Source organism: Scylla paramamosain, chromosome 1, assembly GCF_035594125.1.
Source record: "Scylla paramamosain isolate STU-SP2022 chromosome 1, ASM3559412v1, whole genome shotgun sequence".
NCBI lineage: Eukaryota > Metazoa > Arthropoda > Malacostraca > Decapoda > Portunidae > Scylla > Scylla paramamosain.
Genome location: NC_087151.1, coordinates 36,637,693 through 36,662,872, shown reverse-complemented (window position 1 = coordinate 36,662,872; position 25,180 = coordinate 36,637,693). Strand labels below are relative to the sequence as shown.

Here is a 25,180-nt window from a genome sequence, read left to right as displayed (position 1 = left end):
CAAATAAAACCACTGCATGCAATGACACCAAATACTAAGGAGTAAAAATGGTCAATCTATATTTAAGATTGACATCCTCACAATGATGCTTCCTTCCTTTCCAGTCAGACATCTAATAGACCAACAATTTGCATCTCAAACTTTTGAAGGGTACTGCAGATTATTGGTGGCAAGATTTTAATCTATACAGTGTTGCGCTTTGTCAGAGATCATGTAAAACCCTTCAACCACAACAGTGTGATTTGCAGCAAAGTAATCAACAAGTTCTTAAAATAAATAAATAAATAAATAAATAAATAAATAATAATAATAATCATGCACAAACTCTACCTTAAGCTGTGTCCTGACACAGAACAACACCAAACTGCCTTCCACTGGATCACTTTTACTTGATCTTATTCTAGATCATTTCTTATCTTTACACTAATGAAGTGCAGAACTGAATATTCTTTACACTTAGAAACTGAATATTCTGTACAATACAAGACATAACAGGAAATCTTGAACTTACTTCTCTTTTCTCCTCCTCCATGTTCATCAACTTGAATGCCTCTTGGCTTATTAACAATCAATAATATCAGGAATAACTGTCATTATTCTGTGGAGAAAAAAGAAAAAGGCAAAGCTTGATGAAACTATAGTAGAACTATAGTAGATTAGTATAGAATTGTCATTAATGAATACAATATCCCATTCACTTCCTAAATCCCCTGAAATGGAAATATGTCAAGCACATCAGAAATTTGTATGTTGAAACTGGATACTATTGATATAACAGGAGTGTTTCCATCTGAGGGAGGGATATGTTAGGTTTGGATCAATTAAATTCACTCATTTCATCACTAATCCCTTCACTGTACAGAACAGAATTTTAAAAAGTAGCTAGGGCTATTTTCATAAAACTCAAACTCCAAACTGACAAGAGTTCATAAGTAGATGCACTACAGGAACACTTGTAATAACAAAAGTCATCTTCCCAAGCAAGTACAATATTATTCCAGAATCACTACAAACTCCCTTCTACTTTCATGACTTAACTCACTGGCTAAAGTTCCTCGTGCTGGGTATTTTGAACCCCATATATACATGCCGTCAGTGATTTTTTAAAATTTACTGGCTTTCCTTTGTATGTGTTATTGTGCGCAACAGGTCAAAACTGGACAGCAACACACCCCTTCCACTGAGGTTCAGCAACAAATGACTCCAAGGGAGAGTGACCTGTTTGACGTTGATGCAAAAGTACTTACCAAACACACATATGAACAAACACACTTCCCCTCATCCCTTGGGAGAGTGAGTCATTTGTTGCTGAACCTCAGCGGGAGGGGTGTGTTGCTGTCCAGTTTTGACCAGTTGCGCACAATAACGCGTTTGAAGGCAATGTCACAGCTATTGAGAAAAAAATGAATTATTAATTGTATTTTGTATTAGGAAGGAAGGAGGGCAGATCTGAATCAGTGTAGCAAGATGCCCCAGTGTGACAGCTGCCATGTTAGTTACTTCCAGTACATAGCAAAGTTTTTTTTTTAAATCAAGAACCCTTCACACTTACAGGGGCATGGTGTCCTGCTGACCACTGTAAAGTGTCCTTGGTGTGAAAGAGACCACTATTTACACAAAAAAGGATACATTTGGAGATGAGGAGGCAGGAGAGCAGAAATAAGATTTAAGGTTAAGTTAGGTTAGGTTACGTTAGGTTAGGTTTGGTTTGATAGGTTAGGTATGGTTAGATCAGGTTAAGTATGGTTAAGTTAGGTTAGATTAGGCATGGTTAGTAAGTTTGGTGGTAAGATTATGTCTGGTTAGATTAGAAAATACCACCACCAATGATTTTTGAAAATTTCTTTTTTTATCATGAGTACTATTGTGAGCAATTGGTCTGAACAGGGAACTGTTGGTATTTGCAAGGACGAAACTATTTTTCTGGTAAGTTTTGATGAGTTTTGACTAATCTACAATAAATTTTTGTTGTAAATTACTATGTTTCTTATGGTATGGGAGGATGGGGAGCGGAGCAAAAATGACAACAGAGTGATTTGCTGTAGAAACTGATGGCTGATTATTAAAAAAAATGCATCAAAACATAAGGAAAAAATAATTCCATCTGCCAAATGGAGTTTGTTGTGAAACTTATTTACCATAAGTATTTTGCAGTCTCCAGTTATTGGCACTACCCCTTACCACTAAGAACACATATATATAAATGACAATAGCAATTGTGACTGACACCTCAGCTAAGTGAACAAAATAGTCTAATAACCCATACTAAGGCACCGGTCCACTTGTGAAAGTAACAAAATCTTTAGTCTCATTCCTGTCCACACTTTACAAACCAACAAACCTTGAAGTACTTATAAAAATTAACAAATTTAATACGAACTAAAGAAAGCATAATGTGTCAATGAATGGGAAGGAAAACAAGAATACCTGCTTACCTCCATTGAGAGCTACTTCAAAATCAAAACAAATTCCTGACTGCTACGGTCTCTGCTCGAGTTCGGCCCTAACACCACCTTACGTAAAATAAAGTTACATCATTAAGGAAACCCAATATTTGCTGGGAAAAAAAAATAATGTGATATACATGGAAATTCAAAGTACCTTGAAACTTTTATTACAAAACAATCTTTACAACTTAGGAATCAGCGAGACCGAATCCAATTCCAAAATAATGCAATTTATTTAAGTCTTAAGTTTCTGCATTCACTCAGAAATTTCAGTATAACAACTTCATATTAGTGTAATAGTATTAGTAGTAGTGTTCAAACATCAGGTAAATTTATCGTGTGCCGAAGTAATCTTGATAAGAAAGGCGTATGACATGACCATTACGTAAACATGACTAAATCAGTGTCATCAACCAATAAATCATGTTTAGATTATTAGAGCGAAGTGTTACAGTTTAAGTCACAGTTTGAAGAGCATTCCCCCTAGTAATCACTCGTTTCCTGGTGCGGTCAGTGCAGGATAATGAGATCCGTTTCACGCTGACTCGGTGTACTGATTGAATCGGAATCGGTATCGGTCAAAACTGAGAACGTGAATAAGTTCTCATAAAGAGAGAAGATACACTGATAACGTCCAGTCTCAGCCTTATAGAAAATACAGCTACAGAGTTATGTTTCGGCACATAATTACATAAGAATAAGTATTACACTGAGCTGAGTATTTTAAAATCAAGACACTTACGTGTTAGCGGGTCCTTAAACTCCTGTAGACAACAAGAACACTCAACGCAGGACGTCTGTTCACAACGCCTGCTCACCAACAGACTGTTCTCGACGTCAGCTAACCGACAGTATAAAGGCTTCTGCCTCTGGGCTGAGCTAAGGTGCCCATACACATTTTTCATGAGTAGAGTCTTTGATTCCCCTAACTGATCTCCATTAACCGCGGCCGAGGCGACTTTACCGGATCAACACATCTTCCTATTCCATCCACTACCATCCTCAGCCCCCCCCCCCCCCCCACCTCTCTCTCTCTCTCTCTCTCTCTCTCTCTCTCTCTCTCTCTCTCTCTCTCTCTCTCTCTCTCTCTCTCTCTCTCGTATAGGGATTTTTTTCTGCTACCGCATGTTTTGATAGAATGAAGTGAGATTGTCTTGGCCACCCGTTGCCACTACTGGTTTAGTTTAGATGAGATACTTGCCCAGTTGACGATGCTTGTCACCGATGGATCAGATGAGGACCTTAGTGTGTTGGTAGCATGGAGGAGAGTAGTGAGCTTAGTATTGTTGGTAGCGTGGGGGTCGTGGGTAGTAAGATGATATAGTTGTGTGCGAGTAAAAAGACACGATTTATCAGAGTTCTTGATTTAATAATAGAAAGAATGTACGCACGCAATACGAGACGAAAGACATGATTATAGACGTGACGAATGATCGTCCTCTCTCTCTGAAGTGATATGGACTGCTGCTCGTGAACTGATGATGACTGAGCAGCGTCTCTCAAGACGGACTCTCTCGGAAGACTGACTGACAGACTGACTATTATTCGGACGGGAACTGACTGTAGCTACGCATGCGGGCCATATTTATGTGAAATGGATCACGAATACAACTTCTGGGATAAAGAATGAACACCAATAAGATGCCAGGAAATGGGGTGAAGGAGCCAATGGTAGAGGTCGTTATTTTAGCCAATGTCCAGGAAGGAAGACAAGGCGGGCTGCACGTGTTTTTCCTAAGGGCTTAAGTGGGTGTAATGTCCCCTTGAGAGGTAGAGGAGAAAACTTAAAAATAGAGTAGACTGGCTGGCCATGGGCACACGTGGGATGAATATATGAAATGATGAAAGTATTATATATATATATATATATATATATATATATATATATATATATATATATATATATATATATATATATATATATATATATATATATATATATATATATATATATATATATATATATATATATATTCACTTCTTGTTCCTATCTCTCTCTCTCTCTCTCTCTCTCTCTCTCTCTCTCTCTCTCTCTCTCTCTCTCTCTCGGTAATACCCCTTTCAACACTGGATAAAACAACAGCTCAGGAATTGGGGTGGTTTTCGGATGAAAAGGCACATCATTAAGAAGATTAACATTGAATAGGGATGATATAGAATATATGCGTGGTGTTGATAAAGGATAGAATCTTGAAGTAAGTGTGACTGATTAATAGACATCACAGTAGTTCGTAGCTCGGCCGGACACTATTATACCCATGCCTCTTCACTAAGAAACATGAAGACTATTTTGAACTGCACACATACTCTGAACGCACGCACATCCCAACACACCCTGACATGACTTCACTTCCCATCGACTGACTAAAACTGACTCGCTCTCTCATCCTGCTCTGCTCTCCCCTCTCCTGTCTAAAGCAATTCTTCATCCCACGCGTCCCTCGCTCAGCGCTACAAAGCAACATGCGGCCTGGGGTTAGGGTTCACTCTCCTACTCTCTCCAGTACCCACCACTATCAACACCACCACCACACCTGCCTCGCCACTATGTTGTCCTCTACATACCTATGCTCCAAACACGCTCACTTACAGTTTTTCATTACTGTTATTAGCATTTGCGCATGAACTTACTCTACATAACTTGTACGTCCATCCATCCACCCACACATCTTGAAAGAAATTTCCATTTTTTTTTTTTTTTATAGTATACATATATTATATTGCGCTCTTTTTCGCCACCAGCCTCAATTCAGTAACGTAAAAAAAATATGTACAATTGAATCAATCTGTCAAATGAGAATTAGTGTGACATCTATTTCACGTCTCATTATGAGGTAATATGTTGCCATTGTCCTAATATTCTGATAATAAGGGACGTTATGTGCTTAAATTTTACGCTTGAATCATGATTATCAAAAATTCTGTTACCAAATGACTGACTGCTTCTACGTGCCACTGATTCATGAACTTCGCAAATTATGATGAAAATTAGTAATTCCCACAGATTCGTTAGAGACAAACACACGGACACAGCCAGATACAAACAGGCATAAATGGACACAGACATATACAAACAGGCAAAAACAGAAGCAGATCGAAATGAAGAGACAGCCAGAAACCCACCTGCAACCCTGTCCTTCCTTTGATGCACATCCACTCAAAAACTTGGATTCCGTGCCTTTCTTCTATCTTCCAAAATCGAGATTCTCTTCTGGCTCAACTTCGTTCTAAAGAAAATTACGAGTACAATATAAATACAAAGAACATTAAAGACGAGAAATATTTAGGATATTTCAGTAAAGAAAACAATAAAGAAAAAGTAAAGAAAACAAAAGAACACAAGACAACAGATGGGATATCTCAATAAATACAAAACAAGTGAACAGTTTTAAGCAGTGGTCCCCAATCCCTCCGACTTCCCAAATCACACGGTACAAACAGCCATAGGCAACGTTGTCAAAGAAACCAAATATGATGGTACTTCTTGCTGTCCCCTTCGTCCCTTGCCCCAGTTTCAGGGGACTCTATTATGCCGTGAGTGGTCTGGTTAATAAGGACTCTTGGAATGGATATTTTGTTCATCATAGTTCGAGAGACTGACAACTACGTGCAACAGATTTGAGCTCAAGCTTCCATATAGACTTTTGTTCTACGATGGAATATCTAGACATAGGATGATATAGAATATCAAGAGATAGGATAAAAGATATCGAGATAGGATATAGGACATTACGTTACTTGAGTTTATCTTGGTTTATTTTCCCTCTTTTCTTTTCTTTTCCTCGAAGTCTCGAGATAAACTAGTTATAAAGCATCTAAACAAAGTCTATATAAAAAAAAATCTTGGTTTATTTTTCTACTTCGAAGAGTCTCAGGAGAAATATGCCATATTAAAACAATCTAAGGAAAAAATAACTGAAGATTCGTATGAATATCTTTATTATCTAAGTAAATCACTAGAAATCAGAATTGAAGACAAATAAAGGAATTTATCCAGAATACGAGTTTCATGGACAGAATATATATAACCGAATTATTGTGTTACATCCAGTTCCATGAACACCACTGATAAATCCAATACTGCACCACTAACGTTGTCCCAATAATACACGGTTCATTCAACAACTCCACGGTACATGTATTGACAACCTCAATCCTGCCAGCTCAGTACCCGTTAATACTCAATTCAACTGCATTCACGTGAGCTCATTCACAGAGGTAGGTGGTTCAGCACACTGCCGTGATACCCTAGTGTTCCTGCAAATCTTCACGGCAAAACCATCAAAGAGTAGTACAAAAATGCTTGGCTAAAGATTTCAATCACTGAAGGCAACACTGACACATCAACCACCAGCCACACAACCTAAAGCCAGAAAACGCTACACTAAGAAGACAACAACAGCACACTAAATACTCCTAACATAAATACTACAAACGCTTTGAGCACACATATAATGGACAGCAGCCTAACGTGTACTCAACCTTACACATGAGTGCCTTTCCTCCTCTTCCATCGCTGTTCCTCGTGTAACTAAAGCTCGTGCCATGCTTTCTCTTCGCCTCTTCGCTGTTCACCCTTCCCCCTTCCTCCCCTCCTCAGTAGCTATTATTTCTGCCTTTTCATCATTCCCTCCTATCGTGTTTCCTCATTATCATCATGTTTTTTTTTCGTCTGTGCAATTTTTCTTTCATTTTGTTCATTTGTTTGTATTGAGTTGAGATTATTATTATTATTATTATTATTATTATCTTTCTCCGCTTTTTTTTCCATTTCTGTAACTTAATCTTCTGCCTTTACTGTAATGACTCTGACTCTTCACTTGACCCCTCCTTAATTCAGTTGCAAAGTTTATTCACGCATCATCTATAGCAGACGAATAACTCATAACAGATTATCGGAGAATGTTTCATGTTTATTGCTTCAGTGTTTCATATTTATTGTTTCATACTGCAGGTGTCCAAATGTGAATGTAGGAGTAATGACCTGTTAAAGTGTGTGCGCGAGTGTGTGTGTGTGTGTGTCTTCGGCAATCGCCAAAAGCAAGGTTCGAGGCAGGATTTGAGAGCACACACACACACACACACACACACACACACACACACACACACTATCATATTGTACTTAATGATGAAGATTCTGTTAGGTAATTTGTTCTCAATAATAAAATGGTGTAATAATTACTGGCTACTCATATCATTAAGGTATGCTGGAGCTAATTTCAAAAAGTAATCATTTAACAACATGATGTCAAATTATTCTGTCCACATTACCAGTGCAAGAGTCAACTAGCATCCCCACTCTTTCATCTATATTATTGGTAAACTCTGCAACTTTCTTCCAGGTTCTATGTCTTTCCCTGCCTTTAACTTGATTAGTTTCAAAAGAGTAGAAAGACAGCTCAGAAAATGAACTGGCCTTCCTCCCAGATCAATGAAACGTAACCTAATACATTCCACGTTAAGCTGCTCTTCTTCTCGGACCTTCTACTGAATCTACTCAGTCTATGGCTAATAAAACATAATCTAATACAGTCCATGTCACACCTTCAACCACCACTCCAAACACGAGAACCAAGCAAGGTCCCTAACCCCGTCTTTTTACTCCAGTACAATCAGACCTTATACTCAGCCAGTGGCCAATAAAAGATAATATAATACATTCCACGTCACACCTCCAACCTCCAATCTAGACACGAGGACTAAGATCCCTAACCCTGTCTCTCCACTCGGTGCAAACTCACAATCTCAACAACCAGACCCTCAATCATGAAAAAAAATCACGCCCTCCACCACACTCTCACCCTCAGTCACACCGCACCACTGCAAGGAAGTCCTGGGCCACCTCCCTCAATAAGCCCGCCACAGTCTCCCGCAGCGGCGCGTCAGGACCAGACATGAGTGGTGTTATCCTCTAGGGGAGCAAAGACCCGCGCCACACGCACCTCTCAGCGGGGCGCGGCTTCATGAGGTAATCACGCCGTCTTTCACGCCCCGCAGGTCTATACGTATTGCAACCGCGGTCACGAGAGCGATGGGGCAAGCAAGAAGGGAACTGAGAGGAAAGCACAAGTAATAAAAAGATGTGACAGGGAAAAGTATACAAAAAAAGGGAAAGTAAAAGGGGAAATAAAGAGAAAAATTATGGAATGGTAGGAATAAAAGTGACAAGATAAAAAAAAAAACGGAGTTAAGAAAGCACAGGTAATGTTGGAGAATAAAAGGGTGTGACAGAGGAAAGTGCACGAAAAGAAGGAAGAAGAAAGGGAAAAGAAAGGAAAAAAAAATAGAGGAATGATGGGGCTAAGAGTGACAAGATGGGAAAAAGAAGGAAGCAAAGAAGGAAACACACGTAATGGTAGGAAATAAAAGGATGTGGTAGGCAAAGAAATCATAAAAAGAAGGGATGTAGAATAAGAAAAGGAAAAATAGGAAAAATCAATAAAGTAAAGAAAAAAACACAGGTAATAAGGAAAAATAAAAACGTATAAAATCAGATAATGTAGAAGGGGAAAGAAAGGAAAGGAAAAAAATATACATAAAATGAGGGAATGTAGAAGGGAGAAAGAGAGAAAAAAAGGATGAAAAGGAGAGAGAAAAGGAAGAATCAAGGAATGGCGGGAGTAAACGGATGGGGCAAGAAAGAAGAAAAAAAAAAAAGAAAAATAGAAAATAAAGGAAAATAGTGTTAGCAAAGTAATATGACAAAGATCCGAATTGTGAAACGTTTCGGCGCTTCATCTCCACTACTTTCAACGAGTTCTAGTGGAAGCTGTTGTCGTTTTCAAGAGTGAAATTCTACTTAAACAATCACTAGAAGAAGCGGACAGCAAAACTAGTCGGGAAATAGTCACTAGAACCGTAAAAAAAATAAATAAATAAAAAAAAATAAAATAAAATAAATAAATAAATAAATAAATAATGACAAAAAAAAATTAGCAAAAACACTTAAAGCTATTAAAAGACTGTTAAAAGCTGAGGAGGGATGACGCAGAAACATGTGAAAATACACCCATTGGTAACTTACGAAGGAGAACAACTACTGCCATTCTCCCGTGCCTTCCATTAGAGTTACCCCTCCCACGCAATCTTGTACGTCTCTCTCTCTCTCTCTCTCTCTCTCTCTCTCTCTCTCTCTCTCTCTCTCTCTCGTCCAATTTCAAGTTTGTTCTCTGTTTGTTCGATCAATTGCTGTTGTGTTAAGAGTCTATCGGTATTCCAAAGTTAAGTATATCTTCGTACTTAACATGCTTGGAATTGTAATCTCTCTCTCTCTCTCTCTCTCTCTCTCTCTCTCTCTCTCTCTCTCTCTCTCTCTCTCTCTCTCTCTCTCTCTCTCTCTCTCTCTCTCTCTGTGTGTGTGTGTGTGTGTGTGTGTGTGTGTGTGTGTGTGTGTGTGTGTGTGTGTGACATATGCTAATATTATCATGTATTATAATGTACATACCACCATTCTATCATTCTTTAACAGTATCAACAATGTAATTAAGTGTATTCATCCATCTATATCTTTATCATCATTCATTTATGGTTATTTACAATTCTGTATCGTGATAATACTGTTCACTCGGAATAAACCACACGTATTCACAAACATGAAACACCTGGCAAATAAAAGTATGCATTCAGTCGATTAATCAGTCAATCTCTCTCTCTCTCTCTCTCTCTCTCTCTCTCTCTCTCTCTCTCTCTCTCTCTCTCTCTGCATGTATGTATGTATGTATGTATTTTTTTTCTATGTAGGAAGAACACCGGCCAAGGGAAGAAAAAAAAAAAAAAAGCCCACTGAGATGCCGGTCCTCGAACAGGGTCGGAAGCGGGAGTCAAAAATTGAAGTATAAGTGTCTTGAAACCTCCCTCTTGAAGGAATTGAAGTCATAGGAAGGCAGGAATACAGAAGCAGCAGAGAGTTCCAGACGTCTCAGAACACCTAACTTCATAGAAGCTGTTTTAGCTAGAGATGAGATGTGAAGTTTCCAATTAAGATTATAAGTAAAGGACAGACCAAGGATGTTCAGTGTAGAAAAGGGGAACAGCTGAGTGTCATTGAAGAAGAGGGGATAGTTGTCTGGAAGGTTGTGTCAAGTTGATAGATGGAGGAATTGAGTTTTTGAGGCTAGTTAGAGAACAGACTTGGCATGGTTCCGGACAAAAATATAAAGCGCATGAGATTCTTGTAATGGAAGACTCAAAAGTTAAGTACAGTAAAATCCCTCTCATCCGGCATTCGAGTATCCGGCAGCTTCAAGTATCCGGCACATTTTTCCCCGAGCCTTAAAATCAATAAAAAATCAATGTGTACTCATAAAATCGATTAAAATTCCCGCGCGAGGCATACTTTGTCCCCTCGCCACCAGAGCGCACTGCTTCGCGCCACCCGCGGCCCACTGCACTGTGTTTACTCAGTGACTCAGTCCCGCGTGTGCACTATTTATCGCCTGACGCCTTCATCATGCCTAAATTTGTAGAAAAAAGGAAGCGTGTTGTGCTTACACTTAAGCAGAAAGTAGACATTTGTCGACGATTAGAGAGAGGTGAAAGCAGACAGCAACTAATGGCGGAATATGGTGTGGGCTCATCAATTATTTATGACATTAAATCCCAAACGAAAAATTTCGGGATTACATGAAAGCCACCGACACCCCAAAGGCAGCGGAAAATCGTCACACACTGCAGTATCATCGTGGTGAAATGATGGACAAAGTGTTACACGAGTGGTTCAGCTTGAAAAGATCAGGACTTAATTTCACTTCTATTCAAGTATCCGGCAACTGTCAAGTATCCGGCATGTCGGCGGTCCCGTTGATGCCGGATAAGAGGGATTTTACTCTAGTCAAAAAATTTCTTATAGTCAGAGGAGTTAGGTAAGAGGTATACAGCACAGATAAATTTAGTTTGAGAGTGATTCTGTAGTCGTAGCAAGATGGTGGAAAACTGGGAAGATCCAAGAGCGTGGGCACGAGAGCAGGTTAAGGAGGTATGAGAAACGTGGTGGATGGGGAGAAGGAAGGGAATAAGGATGTGGAGGGGGAGAAGAAGGCAGGTCCAAGATTTACGTCAAAGATGGCTCTAGTCAGTGACAGCTGTCATGAAAAAAAAAAAAAGTCACTTTTGTTAGAAATATTGATAGGGAAGCTGTTTCATCAAATAGGGAGCCCTCTGTACATATATAGACTTTATTTATCAATATGACATAAAACTAAATTTTTATACCTAAAATATCTTAAAAAAAAAGAGAAAAAAAAAACACTTAAGCTGAGTTTTCTGAGTTTTGTTTGGGGGTGTTTTTTTTTTTTAAACTTTCCCTAGAATCATGCCAACCCTCCTAAGAATTACGACGAAAGTCATGTAAATTTTTTTTTTCGGATTCTCATGAATATTTTTTTCCCATTTATGGTGTACAGTTCTAGCTAAACTTTCCCTAGAATCATGTCATCACCTGCGAGAATCCCAATAACTTCCCTTACAGTGAATTAAAAGTAGCCGAGTTACAGAGACGAACACGAACACGAAAATCAACTCTCTGTGCAGCCAGATGGAAGTGCTTCTTAACGTCTCTTCTCATCTGCGTATGAAAGATGGTCTCTCAGAAAGAAATCATAAGAGGGCGCAGGTATAAAAAAAATATTCCAATTCCGATTTTTTTTTCTTGTTGGTATTTACTTCCTTAGAGAGAAATAGAAAGAAAAAAAAAACTCCTCTCATTTCTCTTCTGCAGTTTTTGTGTTTGTGTAAGTTCTTTCATCCTTACTAGTCTTCTCCACTCAAACTTCTCTCTCTCTCTCTCTCTCTCTCTCTCTCTCTCTCTCTCTCTCTCTCTCTCTCTCTCTCTCTCTCTATCTATCTATCTATCTATCTATCTGTCTGTCTGTTTATCTATCTATCTATCTATCTATCTGTCTATCTCGTGTTGTCTCTTATCCAGTCCCTCCTACTTTTTCAATATCAGGGATCATAAGAGTTTGCTAGAGAAAAAATGTTTCTTGTCTTACCTAATATCTCATGTTCATTTCGTAAAAAAAATAAATAAATAAAAAAAATTCTTTTCTTCAATAAAGATTAAAAAAGCGCCATTTCTTATGGCTTGTCATATTTCATTAATTTTGTTAGAAAATGAAATTCTTTTTCTTTCATCTGCAGTCTTTTCCATGTCCTTGATAGGTTACCAAGCCTCACACGCCATCTCCACCAGGCTCTACATCTACCTTTTCTCCACTCAAACCTTCCTCTGCCCCTCAAGTCGTGTCTCGTGCAGCGGCTCCATCTCTTCTTCGGTCTGCTTTGTTTCTTTTAGTCTTCTCTTCCTTTAATCTACCTTTCGTGCCTTATCCATCCATGTACGGAGTATGCTTTACTCATACCGCTATTCTAGACATGGTGGAATCAAAAGCTTTTCGTCTTATCAACTCCTGTCTTCTAACTGACTCTTCAGCCTCTTTCTCATCGCCGCAGTGTTGCATCTCTTGCTATCTTCTGCCGCGATTTTCATGCTAACTGCTCTTCTGATCTTGCTAACTACATGCCTCCCCTCCCGCGGCCTCACTGCACGAGAACTTTCTTCTTTCTCTCATCCCTATTCTGTCCACCTTTCTAATGCAAGAGTTAACCAGTATTCTTAGTCATTCATCCCTTTCTCTGGTAAACTCGAACTCCCTGCCTGATTCTGTATTCCTCCTTCCTATGACTTGAACTCCTTCAAGAAGGAAGTTTCAAGACATTTATCCTTTAATTTTTCTATGATTCTCCTGACGTCTCTTTTATGATTGGCGCCTAAGTTGGATTTTTTTTCCTCCAATTTTGTTTCCCTTGGCCAGTGATCCTCTTACGTAAAAGAAAAAAAAATCGTACTCTTGTCTCTTCAAACGTGCTCTTCTTAATCCAGTTGCTTATTCACTCGTCCTTCTTATTGGAGGAAGAGGAGGAGGAGGAGGAGGAGGAGGAGGAGGAGGAGGAGGAGGAGGAGGAGGAGGAGGAGGAGGAGGAGGAGAAGGAGGAGGAGGAGGAGGCTGTCGACACCTACACATCTACACACAGTGAAAGGCTATTACCATCCGTGAATTGACAGCACCTTCAGTCTCTCACAGTCCACCGCAGTGCTGTTCTTGGTATCTTGTGCGCTGCTTACATGGCCAGTGCTCTGCTGTACAAGTTAATAGCATATCTTCTCCGATGCTCGTGTTTATACGTATTAAGGAAGTTCCTGATCGCATGGACTCAGCCAGTCAGTCACGCTCAAGCTTAGGGGAATCTTGGCACAATATTAAAAAATTCAACTAAAAGGTTCATATTTTTTAAATACTTCTGCGCTCCGCCTCCACATTCCAAAAGCTCTAGCTGCAATGACATGGGTTTTAAGGATATTTTTTTATAGTTCTAGTCACAGATTAACGAGATTTTTACATTGTTAACGGGAAAATCACTCTTTAGGACGTGGTTAATCATCTCTGTGGCCTTTGAAAACAGTCGTGGCAAGGCAGCAAAGCGTTTCAGATCACAGGCCTGAATCTTACGTAACCTTTCGTTTATGCGAAGAAAACAGAGGTTATCACTTTAGTCTTTATCTCGATAACGCAGGTAAAGAATTCTATGCTTTCACGTATATCTTCTCACGTTCAGTTAAATCCATACGTTCGGCAAAATGTCTCAGATTCCTACGTTTGTTAAAAAAAAAAAAAAAAAGATGTAAGCGCTTTAAACATACTCGTATAGTGAGAGGAAGGGAACATGGAAGGAGGAGGAGGAGGAGGAGGAGGAGGAGGAGGAGGAGGAGGAGGAAGAGGAGGAAGAGGAGGAGGAGGTGTATATGTTTCCTGTAAGATGAGAGGAGAGAGAGAGAGAGAGAGAGAGAGAGAGAGAGAGAGAGAGAGAGAGAGAGAGAGAGAGAGAGAGAGAGAGAGAGAGAGAGAGAGAGAGAGAGAGAGAAAGTGGATGATGAAAAAAGGAAAGAACAGAAAGAGAAGGTGAAGACAATAATCAGAGAGCCAACACCAACAGTGTACAGATGTGTGTCTAAATTTAGTTTCCAGACATTCTCTCTCTCTCTCTCTCTCTCTCTCTCTCTCTCTCTCTCTCTCTCTCTCTCTCTCTCTCTCTCTCTCTCTCTCTCTCGTAGGCTTTGATTATGTGTAATGTCCTCCTTCTCACTCTCCCTGCCTCCCTCACACACCATCACTCACCTCTCCCTCACCTCTCCCTCACTCCCACGCTCATGTTACATTGAGCTCTCTCCTCCACTCCTCTACTCCCCACTCACTTCCATACTCTCACTCCAGTATTTTCCTTCATTCTCCCCGACCTCTCCCTGCGTTCTTTTCTCCCTTCTATATTGAAACTCCACCTCTACTGACGTTTTCTATTGCTCTCTACTCATTTTCCCCATTCAGTATCTTCCTCTAGTTTCCTTTGTCTTTCTTTGCTTTCCGTTACCTACAACACAGCGCCATCATAGGATCAGTTGTGCCATTAGTCAGTCAATGGATGAGCCAATCAATCACTCGCATTCCTCTTCTATCCATCTCATCCTCCCATTCTTCCACCTTCTTCCCTTCCACCTCCTTTCAGTTCCTATATCCTATGTCTCGCTTCCACCCACGCTCCTCTGACTCTCCTTCCCCGCTCCTTCCTTTCCTCGTTTCTCTTTCCCCTTTTCCATCATTCAGCCACTCTTCCCTCGCCCGCCCTCCTTTCTCAGGCCGTTTGTTTCCCCGTGTTTGCCTTCAAGTCATAACAGTTGATGTTTTCAAATTATCCGAGCTCGTTTTTTTTTTCTTTTTTTTTTCTTTTGTCATGGAGATAGTTTTGGAGGAGGAGGAGGAGGGGAAGAAGGTGGTGGTGGTGGTGGTGGTGGTGGTAGTTGTGGTGAAAGAAGAGGTGGGGAGAAAGAGGAGGAGGAAAAAAAAGAGGAGGAGGTGGAGGAGGAAAAGGAAGAGGAGAAAGAGAAGGAGAAAAAAGGAGGAAAAAGAGGAGGAGGAGGAGGAGGAGGAGGAGGAGGAGGAGGAGGAGGAGGAAAAGGAGGAGGAGGAGGAGGAGGAGAAGGAGAAGGAGGAGGAGGAGAAAAGGTAAAAAATAAAAGCTGTGAAAAAAAAGAGAAAGGTACATGAAATAGTCATCTTATTTCAGTTTGGTTATTCCCTTTCTCCATTCATTCATGCTTTCCTTCCTTTTTTTCCTCCTCCTCCTCCTCCTCCTCCTCCCTGCCTGTTCCTCTTTCGTTCTTATCTGAAATCTTACCCCACATTTTTTACTACATGCGTTCCTCAGTTCCCTTAAGTTCTTCACTCGTTCCTACCATCTCATACCGTTCTTTCTCTTTCCTCCTGCTCCCTAACTTTCAACTTCCTGCTCTTTTCTCCAATCTAACTCCTTCCTTCAAATTCTTGTGGCAGGAGATAGAAAAGAGTGTGCATACCTTCCTGCAACTCTAAATATTGGTTGTTCTTTCTTAAACGTCTTCTTCCCTGTTCCTCTTCTTCCTCCTCCTTCCTCATGCTCGATTTCTTCCTTCCGTCTCTTGCAGGAGGAGATAGAAAGGAGTGTGCAAACCCTCCGAAAATTCTAAGTCTGAGGTATATCTTTAGATATATTCTTTCTCCTCCTCCTTCTTCCAGCTCAACCTCTTCCTTCAAACTTTTGCAGTAGGAGGAAGCAAAATATAAATGAATAAATGAATGAATAAATGAATGAATAAATGAATGAATGAATGAATAAATAAATAAATAAATAAGTATATAAATGAAGAAAGAAAGAAAAAAAGAAAAGAAAAAGAGAGAGCAAAGTTTCCTGAAATTCAAAATATTAGGTATATTTTCTACGATTTCCTCCCTATTCCTCCTTCTCCTCCTCCTCCTCCTCCTCCTACTCCTACTACTACTACTACAACTACCGCAGGGGCGCCAAGTAATACACTCATCCGCCTAGCGACCCAAGGACACCTGTGATGTTTCGAGACAGGTGAACACCACGACCACCTCTATGATGACGATTTACGAGAGTGTGTGAGCTGCTGTAATCTGTTATCATTTTGTTCACACACACACACACACACACACACACACACACACACACTCTCTCTCTCTCTCTCTCTCTCTCTCTCTCTCTCTCTCTCTCTCTCTCTCTCTCTCTCTCTCTCTCTCTCTCTCTCTCTCTTCCTCCCTCCTCCTTTGCAACAGGGAATGAAAGACAAAGAAAAAAATCTGACAGAAGACGAGAGGGAAGGAAAAATCAAGGGAATGGATGAAAAAAGTAAAAGAGAGGGAACGAAGTGCAAGGAAAACAGGTAGAACAGAGGAGAGAAGGTAACAAGGAGGGTTCTACACAAATGGTGCGAAGAGGAGGGTGAGAGCAAGAAAAGAAATGACAGGAGAGAGAGAGAGAGAGAGAGAGAGAGAGAGAGAGAGAGAGAGAGAGAGAGAGAGAGAGAGAGAGAGAGAGAGAGAGAGAGAGAGAGAGAGAGAGAGAGAGAGAGAGAGAGAGAGAGAGAGAGAGAGAGAGAAAGAGAGAGGAGTCAAGTAAAAGTAAGTTAAGGGGTAAGTAAAAGAGGGGAGGAAGTGAGGGATAGTGGAGGCAGTATACGGGAGATGGAGGAAAGGAGAGAGGACAGAATGACTAGAGGAGGTGAAAGAATGGTGAGGGAGTGAGAAAGAAAAAGGGGAAAAGAGAAAGAGAAGAGAAGGAAAGTGGGGATGAGCAGCAAAAAAGGAAGGTCGAGACAAAAAATGCAAGTTAGAGAGATGGAGATGAAGGGGGGAGAGAGAGAGAGAGAGAGAGAGAGAGAGAGAGAGAGAGAGAGAGAGAGAGAGAGAGAGAGAGAGAGAGAGAGAGAGAGAGAGAGAGAGAGAGAGAGAGAGAGAGGAGATAAAAAGAAAATTGTGGCAAAGTGACAAAAATATAAGTAGGACAAATGTAATAGGAAAGGAAGAATTAAAGAAAACGAAAATAGAAAAAAACAAAGGAACAAAGAGGGAAAGAAAGGAGAGAGAGAAGGAGAGAGTGAAGGAAGCAAGGAAGGAAGGAAAGAAGGTCATAGGAGCTACACTGATCATATTTACTGCGGTCTTTAAATAGAGGCAACGCTTCCACAAGAAAAAAAAAAAAGTAACAAACCTGGAAAACGTACGTGGGTGGAATGACTGAGGCTGGGACGGAAGGAAGGAAGGGACTGAGTGGTGGCGGTGAGGGACAGGGGGACGACAGGGCGTGGCAGTCGGTGGGGAAGAGGAGGGTGCAATGAAACTGTAATGGAGTCATGAGAGGAACTATTATGAAGGTAAAACAGGAATGGGTGTTATTTGGGTGATGGCAAGGGATTGGGGGCGGGAATGAGGGAGGGCTCGTTGCTCGGGGGCGTATAGAGGAATGGTGGAGGGTTCTGCATTGGGCACAGATGGTAAAGAGATGAGAAAACGCATCAGTGGTGGAAGAATTCGCGAGTGATTTTCGAAATGGTGATGCAGAGTACGGAAAGGAGGCCAGTGTGAGCATTGGGAGATGAATGAAGGTGGGGGAGGGAACAGTACGTCAGAGAGAGAGAGAGAGAGAGAGAGAGAGAGAGAGAGAGAGAGAGAGAGAGAGAGAGAGAGAGAGAGAGAGAGAGAGAGAGAGAGAATGGCAGACCATAAATCGGTTTAATGTAAAAGGAAAAAAGACAAACAAAAGACAATGTAAATATAAGTAGCAAAAATAAAGATAAATATGAATATAAAAAAAGTAGAATAAAATGCCAGTTTAAATCCAAGGGAAGGAATAACAGGCAATAAGTCAATCCACTGTATAAGCACAAGAAATAACACATATATAAATAAATTGAGAGACACATAAATAATTCAAGTCCAAGATCACAAATTTACCGCAAAAGCAACAATGTATTCATTTATACATTACTAAGAGCCGTATGTCTGTCTGTCCGTCTGTCTGTTCGGTCTGCCTGCCTGTTTGCCTCTCTCCCCTAAGTTATCACAATAATATCTAATTTTGTGATAAACATAACACCAACCAACGCCAAAGTTTCGATAACAGAGAAGCAACAAAATTTCATTAAAAGTTATCAGTGAAAAAAGATAAATAAATAATAATAATAATTACATCTCGACATCCAGCAAGTGTTTAGCGTGACAGTGTTCTCTTGCTGCGCCTTTGCTGCTCACTAACTGCACTTCATGATTGTAGTACTGCTGCCTACGACTGTCTACTACAAACTAAGACTTCTTTTCTCCTCAGCTTCTTCTAACACACTAACGACCACTTTAAGTAATTGAATACCCCATTTTTAGGGTTACATTTTTTTTCGTTTTCCGAATTGAGGAGCTTCTTCAGTTATTACCCACAAAAATTACTTCCGCAAGATTATAATACTCCCAAGAACGGTGATTTCATTTTTTTTTTTTTTTAAGAAGTACAAATGAAAAAAATCGCAACACAAAAGCATATTGTGTCAGTTCTATATTGTGTTAGTTATATCAAATATCAGATATCAATACTCACATTTCTTTATTTATTTACATCTTTAACTATTTTCAGGATATAACACTGATTACCCAGACTTCTTTTTTTCATGTAAGAAAGGCTCTGGCCAAGGGCAATAAAATTATAAAAACAAGGTCCACTGAAGGTGTCAGTCCCTAGAGGACAGTCAAAAAAAGGACTATCTAATGTTTGAGAAGTGTCTTGGAACTTCCCTCTACATACACCACGAAGGTAAATATAGAGAAAAAAATAAATAAATAAATAAAAAAAAAAAAATATATATATATATATATATATATATATATATATATATATATATATATATATATATATATATATATATATATATATATATATATATATATATATATATCCACAAACAAACTCCTTAAAACTCTCCTCAAGAAGAGCGTGCATGCGGAGAGGAATGCCACTTGAAGACACCAACTTGAAAAGAGATATTAACTTAAAAAGAAATGAAAAAAAAAGCTCCACAAACGCTCAGGAGTCAAAACGAGGCCACACTCAACAAGTTTTTTTTTTTTTATTTATCATTCGGAGGAGCAACAATTTGAAGTGCGGCGCTGCATATCATTCCTCTCCTCATGCTCTTATGCGCCTCAGTAACTCCCAGACCCGTGTGTGTGTGTGTGTGTGTGTGTGTGTGTGTGTGTGTGTGTGTGTGTGTGTGTGTGTGTGTGTGTGTGCGTTTCTTTTTTTTTCCGTTTCTTGCGTTTTTGTGTATGTTTTCTTTTCTTTTCTTTTCTATTTTCTTTTTCTTTTAGTGTGTGTGTGTGTGTGTGTGTGTGTGTGTGTGTGTGTGTGTGTGTGTGTGTGTGTGTGTGTGTGTGTAATTCATCTTTGGTCGTCTATTGGTCATCCAGCCAGCCGTTCCTTTACGGAAATAGCTTGGAGCTCATAACGACCGATCTCTGGATAGGAGAGACCACTCACATGCCACACACGGGGACAGCGAGGTCACAACCCCTCGGCGACACATTATCAGTCTCGCTCATCTATTTGCCTCGTCGCGAATTCGGGTCTTCTCGGTTGAGTCGAGCATGCTAACCTACGTATGTGTGTGTGTGTGTGTGTGTGTGCATACACACTTGGTAGCGCAACGTTAGTGCACCTGATTCACACTCGGGAGGGCCAGGGTTCGAATCCCAGGTCAGGTCAGAAGTCGTTGGGCGGATTTCTTTGTATTGTAACAGCCCTGTTCACCTAGCAGTGATTAGGTACCTGGTATAAGGCGGAAGTTGTGACCTGTTGCGCTGCTGGGTAGGAGGAACAAACTTCGACAAGAAAAATACACATGGGGTGGGTGTCCTGACCATCCCTGGCATAGTCTATACTAGGTTGGCCGGCGCCATCTGGCGGCCACAGTATCGAGTTGTAAGATACTTCCTTAGCGTTAAATGTATACTTAAGATGTAATATGTATGTTACTATATAAGTATGTAACATGTGGATTTTCAGCTATAAGGCTGCAGGATTTTAATAAATCGATTATTATTATTATTATTATTATTATTATTATTATTATTATTATTATTATCATTATTATTATTGCACGCGCGGGAATGCCCAGTTTCCATCTCGAATCATACCGAACTTAAACACCAAACACTCAACATGAAAAGAAAGATAAATAAAAAAAAAAATAATAAATAAATAACTAAACAATAAAACAAAATCCCTTCCAAAGACTTGCATGACACGAACAGTAGAAACATGTCAAGCATCTGCGGCACAGGAAAAAGACCCAGCCGCTGCCTCCCCGTGCATGCTGCGGCGCCACCCCTGTGCACTCGTGACACCGAGAGAAGACGCCTGCTTCTCCTCACAGGAAGAGAGCGGAAAAAAGTGATCCCAGTGCAGTGCAGGCTTGGTTGTGATGAGTACGAATTTATTACGTTTGTCTTATTTCTCGAATATGTGAATGGAGGGAATATTAAGACAAGAAGATGATGATGATAATGAAGAAGAAAAAAAAAAAGGAGAGAGAGAGAGAGAGAGAGAGAGAGAGAGAGAGAGAGAGAGAGAGAGAGAGAGAGAGAGAGAGAGAGAGAGAGAGAGAGAGACGCTGGGATAGTTCAGCTTACCCTCGCTGACAAAATAGGGGAACTGAAGCGGCTCCATAAATAAAAGAAAAAAGAAAATTTGGTAAAAAAAGTAAAAAAAAGTGTGTGTACTGACAGTGTGCGCCTCACACAGTGTTTACAAACAAAACACACGCTTCAATATGTCTCCGTACGTTTGGACTGTCAGTGAGAGAGAGAGAGAGAGAGAGAGAGAGAGAGAGAGAGAGAGAGAGAGAGAGAGAGAGAGAGAGAGAGAGAGAGTTACATAATCGTGGAGGACCAACACAATTCTACATTAGCCTTCATCATCATCATCATCATCATCATCCTACTGCAATTTCACAGCAAGACAAAGACGTACCGCAAGCGTTCAGCTACGTACTTGTCACCCCATGCTGGCTTAGGGCACCTTCATGAGTTTACCGGGCGACAGTTTCACTAGTTTAAGTCTTGTATCAGTTCTCAGACAGGTGAACAAGGGCATACAGTATAAAACCCAAGCCCATTGATTATTATATATAGTTTTATTGACCACAGCTTCAAATACGTAAACAAGTTACCTAAATTTTAATTCTATTGTTCTTTAATGCATTGTTATCCTGCCAAAGATTTGAACCTGCGACACCTTGTCTGTGAGTCGAGCACGCTAACCACTACACCACAGGACCGCTTTTCGTCGTGTTAACCCGTTCAGTGGCATGGCATTAAGCTAACTTTATTCTGCATATCAGTATTATATTCTGTATATTCTGTTAAGTCTAATATTAAATCCTCCATTATCAAGGCGTTAAAAATTTACTTACTCATTACAATGATATCTTTATTAACTCCACTCTGGGTGGTAATAATTGGTTTTATGAGGCTTGAGAATGGTAAGTGGTGGTGGTGAATGGTAAGTGGTGGGTTAACATGAAGGGAGTCTTTCCACCAATGACTGCCAGACGATGGCTCTGCTGCAGTGTTGGCGCTCAGTGTTCGGGTGGCTTAGTTCGACGATCGGAGAGGAGGAATTGACAGAGACAGGAAAACAGATCATCGTCTATCCCTGCGTATTGCCTTTCTATTCTTTTGGACCTTATTTCTATTTTTCTATTCACTTTACTTACATAATCTTACTTATTTCATTTATTTATTTATCTATTTTTTTTTTTTTTAGAGCGGTACTGTTGGCTGTTTTGTTGTTCATTATTGTGCTCTTGACCAGTCTTTCTGACACACACACACATACACACATACACACTCTCTCTCTCTCTCTCTCTCTCTCTCTCTCTCTCTCTCTCTCTCTCTCTCTCTCTCTCTCTCTCTCTCTCTCTAATAATGAAATCTGTTGGATATCTGTCTATCTTAGTTCTGTTTAGACTTTATACTCTAAACATTAACCCAAATTTACATCGGAATTCCAGGTATAGATTTTAATAGTGAATTACAGAACAACAGCATAATAATCGTGGCAGTGCAGACAATTTTATTTTATTTTTTTAACAGTTTCCTCGCCAGATTAGTCTCGTATTAACTTCGTGCCTCATCAAACCGGATTTTATTTCACAGAGAGTAATATTTAATATCTCTATCTGATAACCATCCTCCTCCCTCGTGAAATGGGAATGATGGTTGGGCTGTCTCAAGGTATGAAGTAAGGTCTCCCATTGCAAACACCTACTCTGAAGCGAGTATCTTTTTCTATACAGTACTGCAAGAATAACAGCTGTACAGAAAGTAGAGGGCACTGATGGGAAGGAAGGAGTTGATGGAAGGAGGTAATGAAAGAGAGGTGGTACGGAAGGAGTTGATAGAAAGAGATGATGAAAAGGTGCTAGGAACGAGGTAGTGGGAAGTTGATAGAATAAGGTTATAGAATGGAGTTGATGGGAAAGAGCTGATGAATGTAGGAAGTAGGTTACGAGAAGGAGGGAGCTGAAGAGGTGTAAATGAGAAACAGTTAATAGGAGGGATATGAAGGAAGGAGGTAATGGGATGCAGCTGATAGGAAGAAGCTGATGTAAAAAAAAAAAAATAGGACAGAGCTACTAGAAAAAAAAAAAAAAACAAACAGAAGGGAAGCAACAGAAAGAGACGAAATATACGCATCACATTCTTGTATCACTTCGCTTCACTTGCCACTACTGAGAAAAATATGACCGTTCTGCAGTTCCCGCGGAGAGTCGAGGCAGCAGGTAGCAATAAGCCCCGGGTACGCGTCAGACAAATGTGAGGAATGTCCCAGTCTCGTATGAACAGGTAGGTACATGACCCCTGATCACGTCCACGGTTAAGGGTGCACCTGTAAATCACACGAGGCTGAACCGCAGTGATGAAATAACAAGAATAAGGTACAGGTATATATATTTACATTTATTTATTTATTTATTTTTATTTATTTTTATTTTTATTTTTTTGTCTGTGTTGGAGGAGGGATTAGGATATGAATAATGAAATCCTTTGTGGCTGTTCTCTCTCTCTCTCTCTCTCTCTCTCTCTCTCTCTCTCTCTCTCTCTCTCTCTCTCTCTCTCTCTCTCTCTCTCTCAGATGTTTTAAATAAATGTTAGAAGCATATGTGATGATGATAAAGCTGTTTGTGTGTGTGTGTGTGTGTGTGTGTGTGTGTGTGTGTGTGTGTGTGTGTGTGTGTGTGTGTGTGTGTGTGTTAGACACGAATGGATGATGGAGCAGCGGCGGGTGAGTGGGGAAGCCTCGTGCCTCACTAGGAGAGAGAGAGAGAGAGAGAGAGAGAGAGAGAGAGAGAGAGAGAGAGAGAGAGAGAGAGAGAGAGAGAGAGAGCGGTCAAGTACAAACATAATGGCATGTACAGTGAAGGATCAAATTACTGGCACTTAGGAGGGGAAGGAGTAAGGTTGCCGAATACCAGGAATTTTGTCATATCTGCGCGGTATTCTTACACATTATGAAGAAAACGTATCAAATTAACGAGAATCACGAGTTTTCTCATATCTTTGCGTTTTTTATTCATCATGAAGAAATCGTAGTAAATGGACATAAATAATACTGAATTTCGTCTTATCTGTGCGTTATTCTTATACTTAAGGAAAAAAAAACGTAAAAAAAGTATTGTGGCTGTCAAGATTTTCTTCACAACTTTGCGGTGTATTTAGACATTATGAAGATTAATTAACAAATTCAAATGGATACCAAGAATTCTCTCATATCTGCGCAGTATTGTCACGTAAAAAAAAAAAAAACGTAACCAATGTCAAAAATTTCCCCATATCTGCGTTACTCTTACTCATTATGCAGAAGACTGAACAAATTAACAAGTATATTAAGAATTTCCATGTATTAGAGCAGGATATTAACACATACTGAAGAAACCTAACAAATTAATACGTAAAAATAGTAAAAAAACAAAAATCACTGACTAAAGGCATTCTCTCCCACAAGATATGAAATGAAGTAACAAAGTGACATGTAAGGGTAGTTAGTGTAAAGAAATCAGTGACTTACGGATGGTGATGGCAGGTGGAAGTAAGTTAGTTTGTTTTACACAGGGACTGATACGAGTAGTGGCCCTGTTGGCTTCTTCAGCTTCCCCTTTTTTTTTTTTTTTTCTGTTCTTAAAAAGGCTAGATATATTAAAGTAAAGTTCTGTCTTCACGGTATCTTTACAACCGTATTTTTCACTGCAATATATGAATTGTAACAAATAAATCACACCTTTGTCTTGATTGTAAGTAAGCCTAGTCTCTCTCTCTCTCTCTCTCTCTCTCTCTCTCTCTCTCTCTCTCTCTCTCTCTCTCTCTCTCTCTCTCTCTCTCTCTCTCTCCTTTTAGTTTTTATTATCCTAGTCATAACTCAACAAGTATTCTGCATCACGGAAAGGGAAAAAACATTCATGAGGACTCGAATAAGTAATCATCTCTGTGACCTTTCATAAACAACCCTTATGAGAGAGGAGAGCGTTTTACAACACAGGCTAACCAAGACTATGAATCATTCCCAGTGGAAGCCGCGGTCATTACAAGCTTCGGGACCGTTTGTTTACAAGATATCACTTTCGACTTTCTGACGAGAACACGGACTCAAGTCCCAAACATTATCATTACTATTGTTATTATTTTTTTTTTTTTAAGTTTTAGCAATATTTAACAGAAACGGTTGGCACTAAAGCGTGTGAGGGAACAAAATATACGGAAATTAATCTACATAGCTGTACAAAAGGAAAATGAACTGAACTA

At 39.9% G+C, this 25,180-nt stretch overlaps 1 protein-coding gene across 6 annotated transcripts in view; it reads right to left on the bottom strand.

The window, feature by feature from the left end:
- The window catches only part of LOC135104936 (cytochrome c oxidase assembly protein COX20, mitochondrial-like), a 72,386-nt gene that overhangs the window by 8,053 nt on the left and 39,153 nt on the right, over positions 1 to 25,180 (bottom strand). For 2 of the 6 annotated variants that reach the window (XM_064012747.1, XM_064012727.1), the window contains exons 1-2: positions 2,436 to 2,513; positions 512 to 598 (exon numbers count right to left, since the gene is read on the bottom strand). In XM_064012747.1, the coding sequence (XP_063868817.1) occupies positions 512 to 538 (27 nt within the window). In that variant the 5' untranslated portion in view covers positions 539 to 598; positions 2,436 to 2,513. Of the gene's footprint in view, positions 1 to 511; positions 599 to 1,247; positions 1,390 to 2,435; positions 2,514 to 3,189; positions 3,315 to 5,570; positions 5,681 to 25,180 lie in introns of those variants that run through there. The other 4 variants (XM_064012738.1, XM_064012770.1, XM_064012757.1 and 1 more) reach the window with 4 other exon arrangements.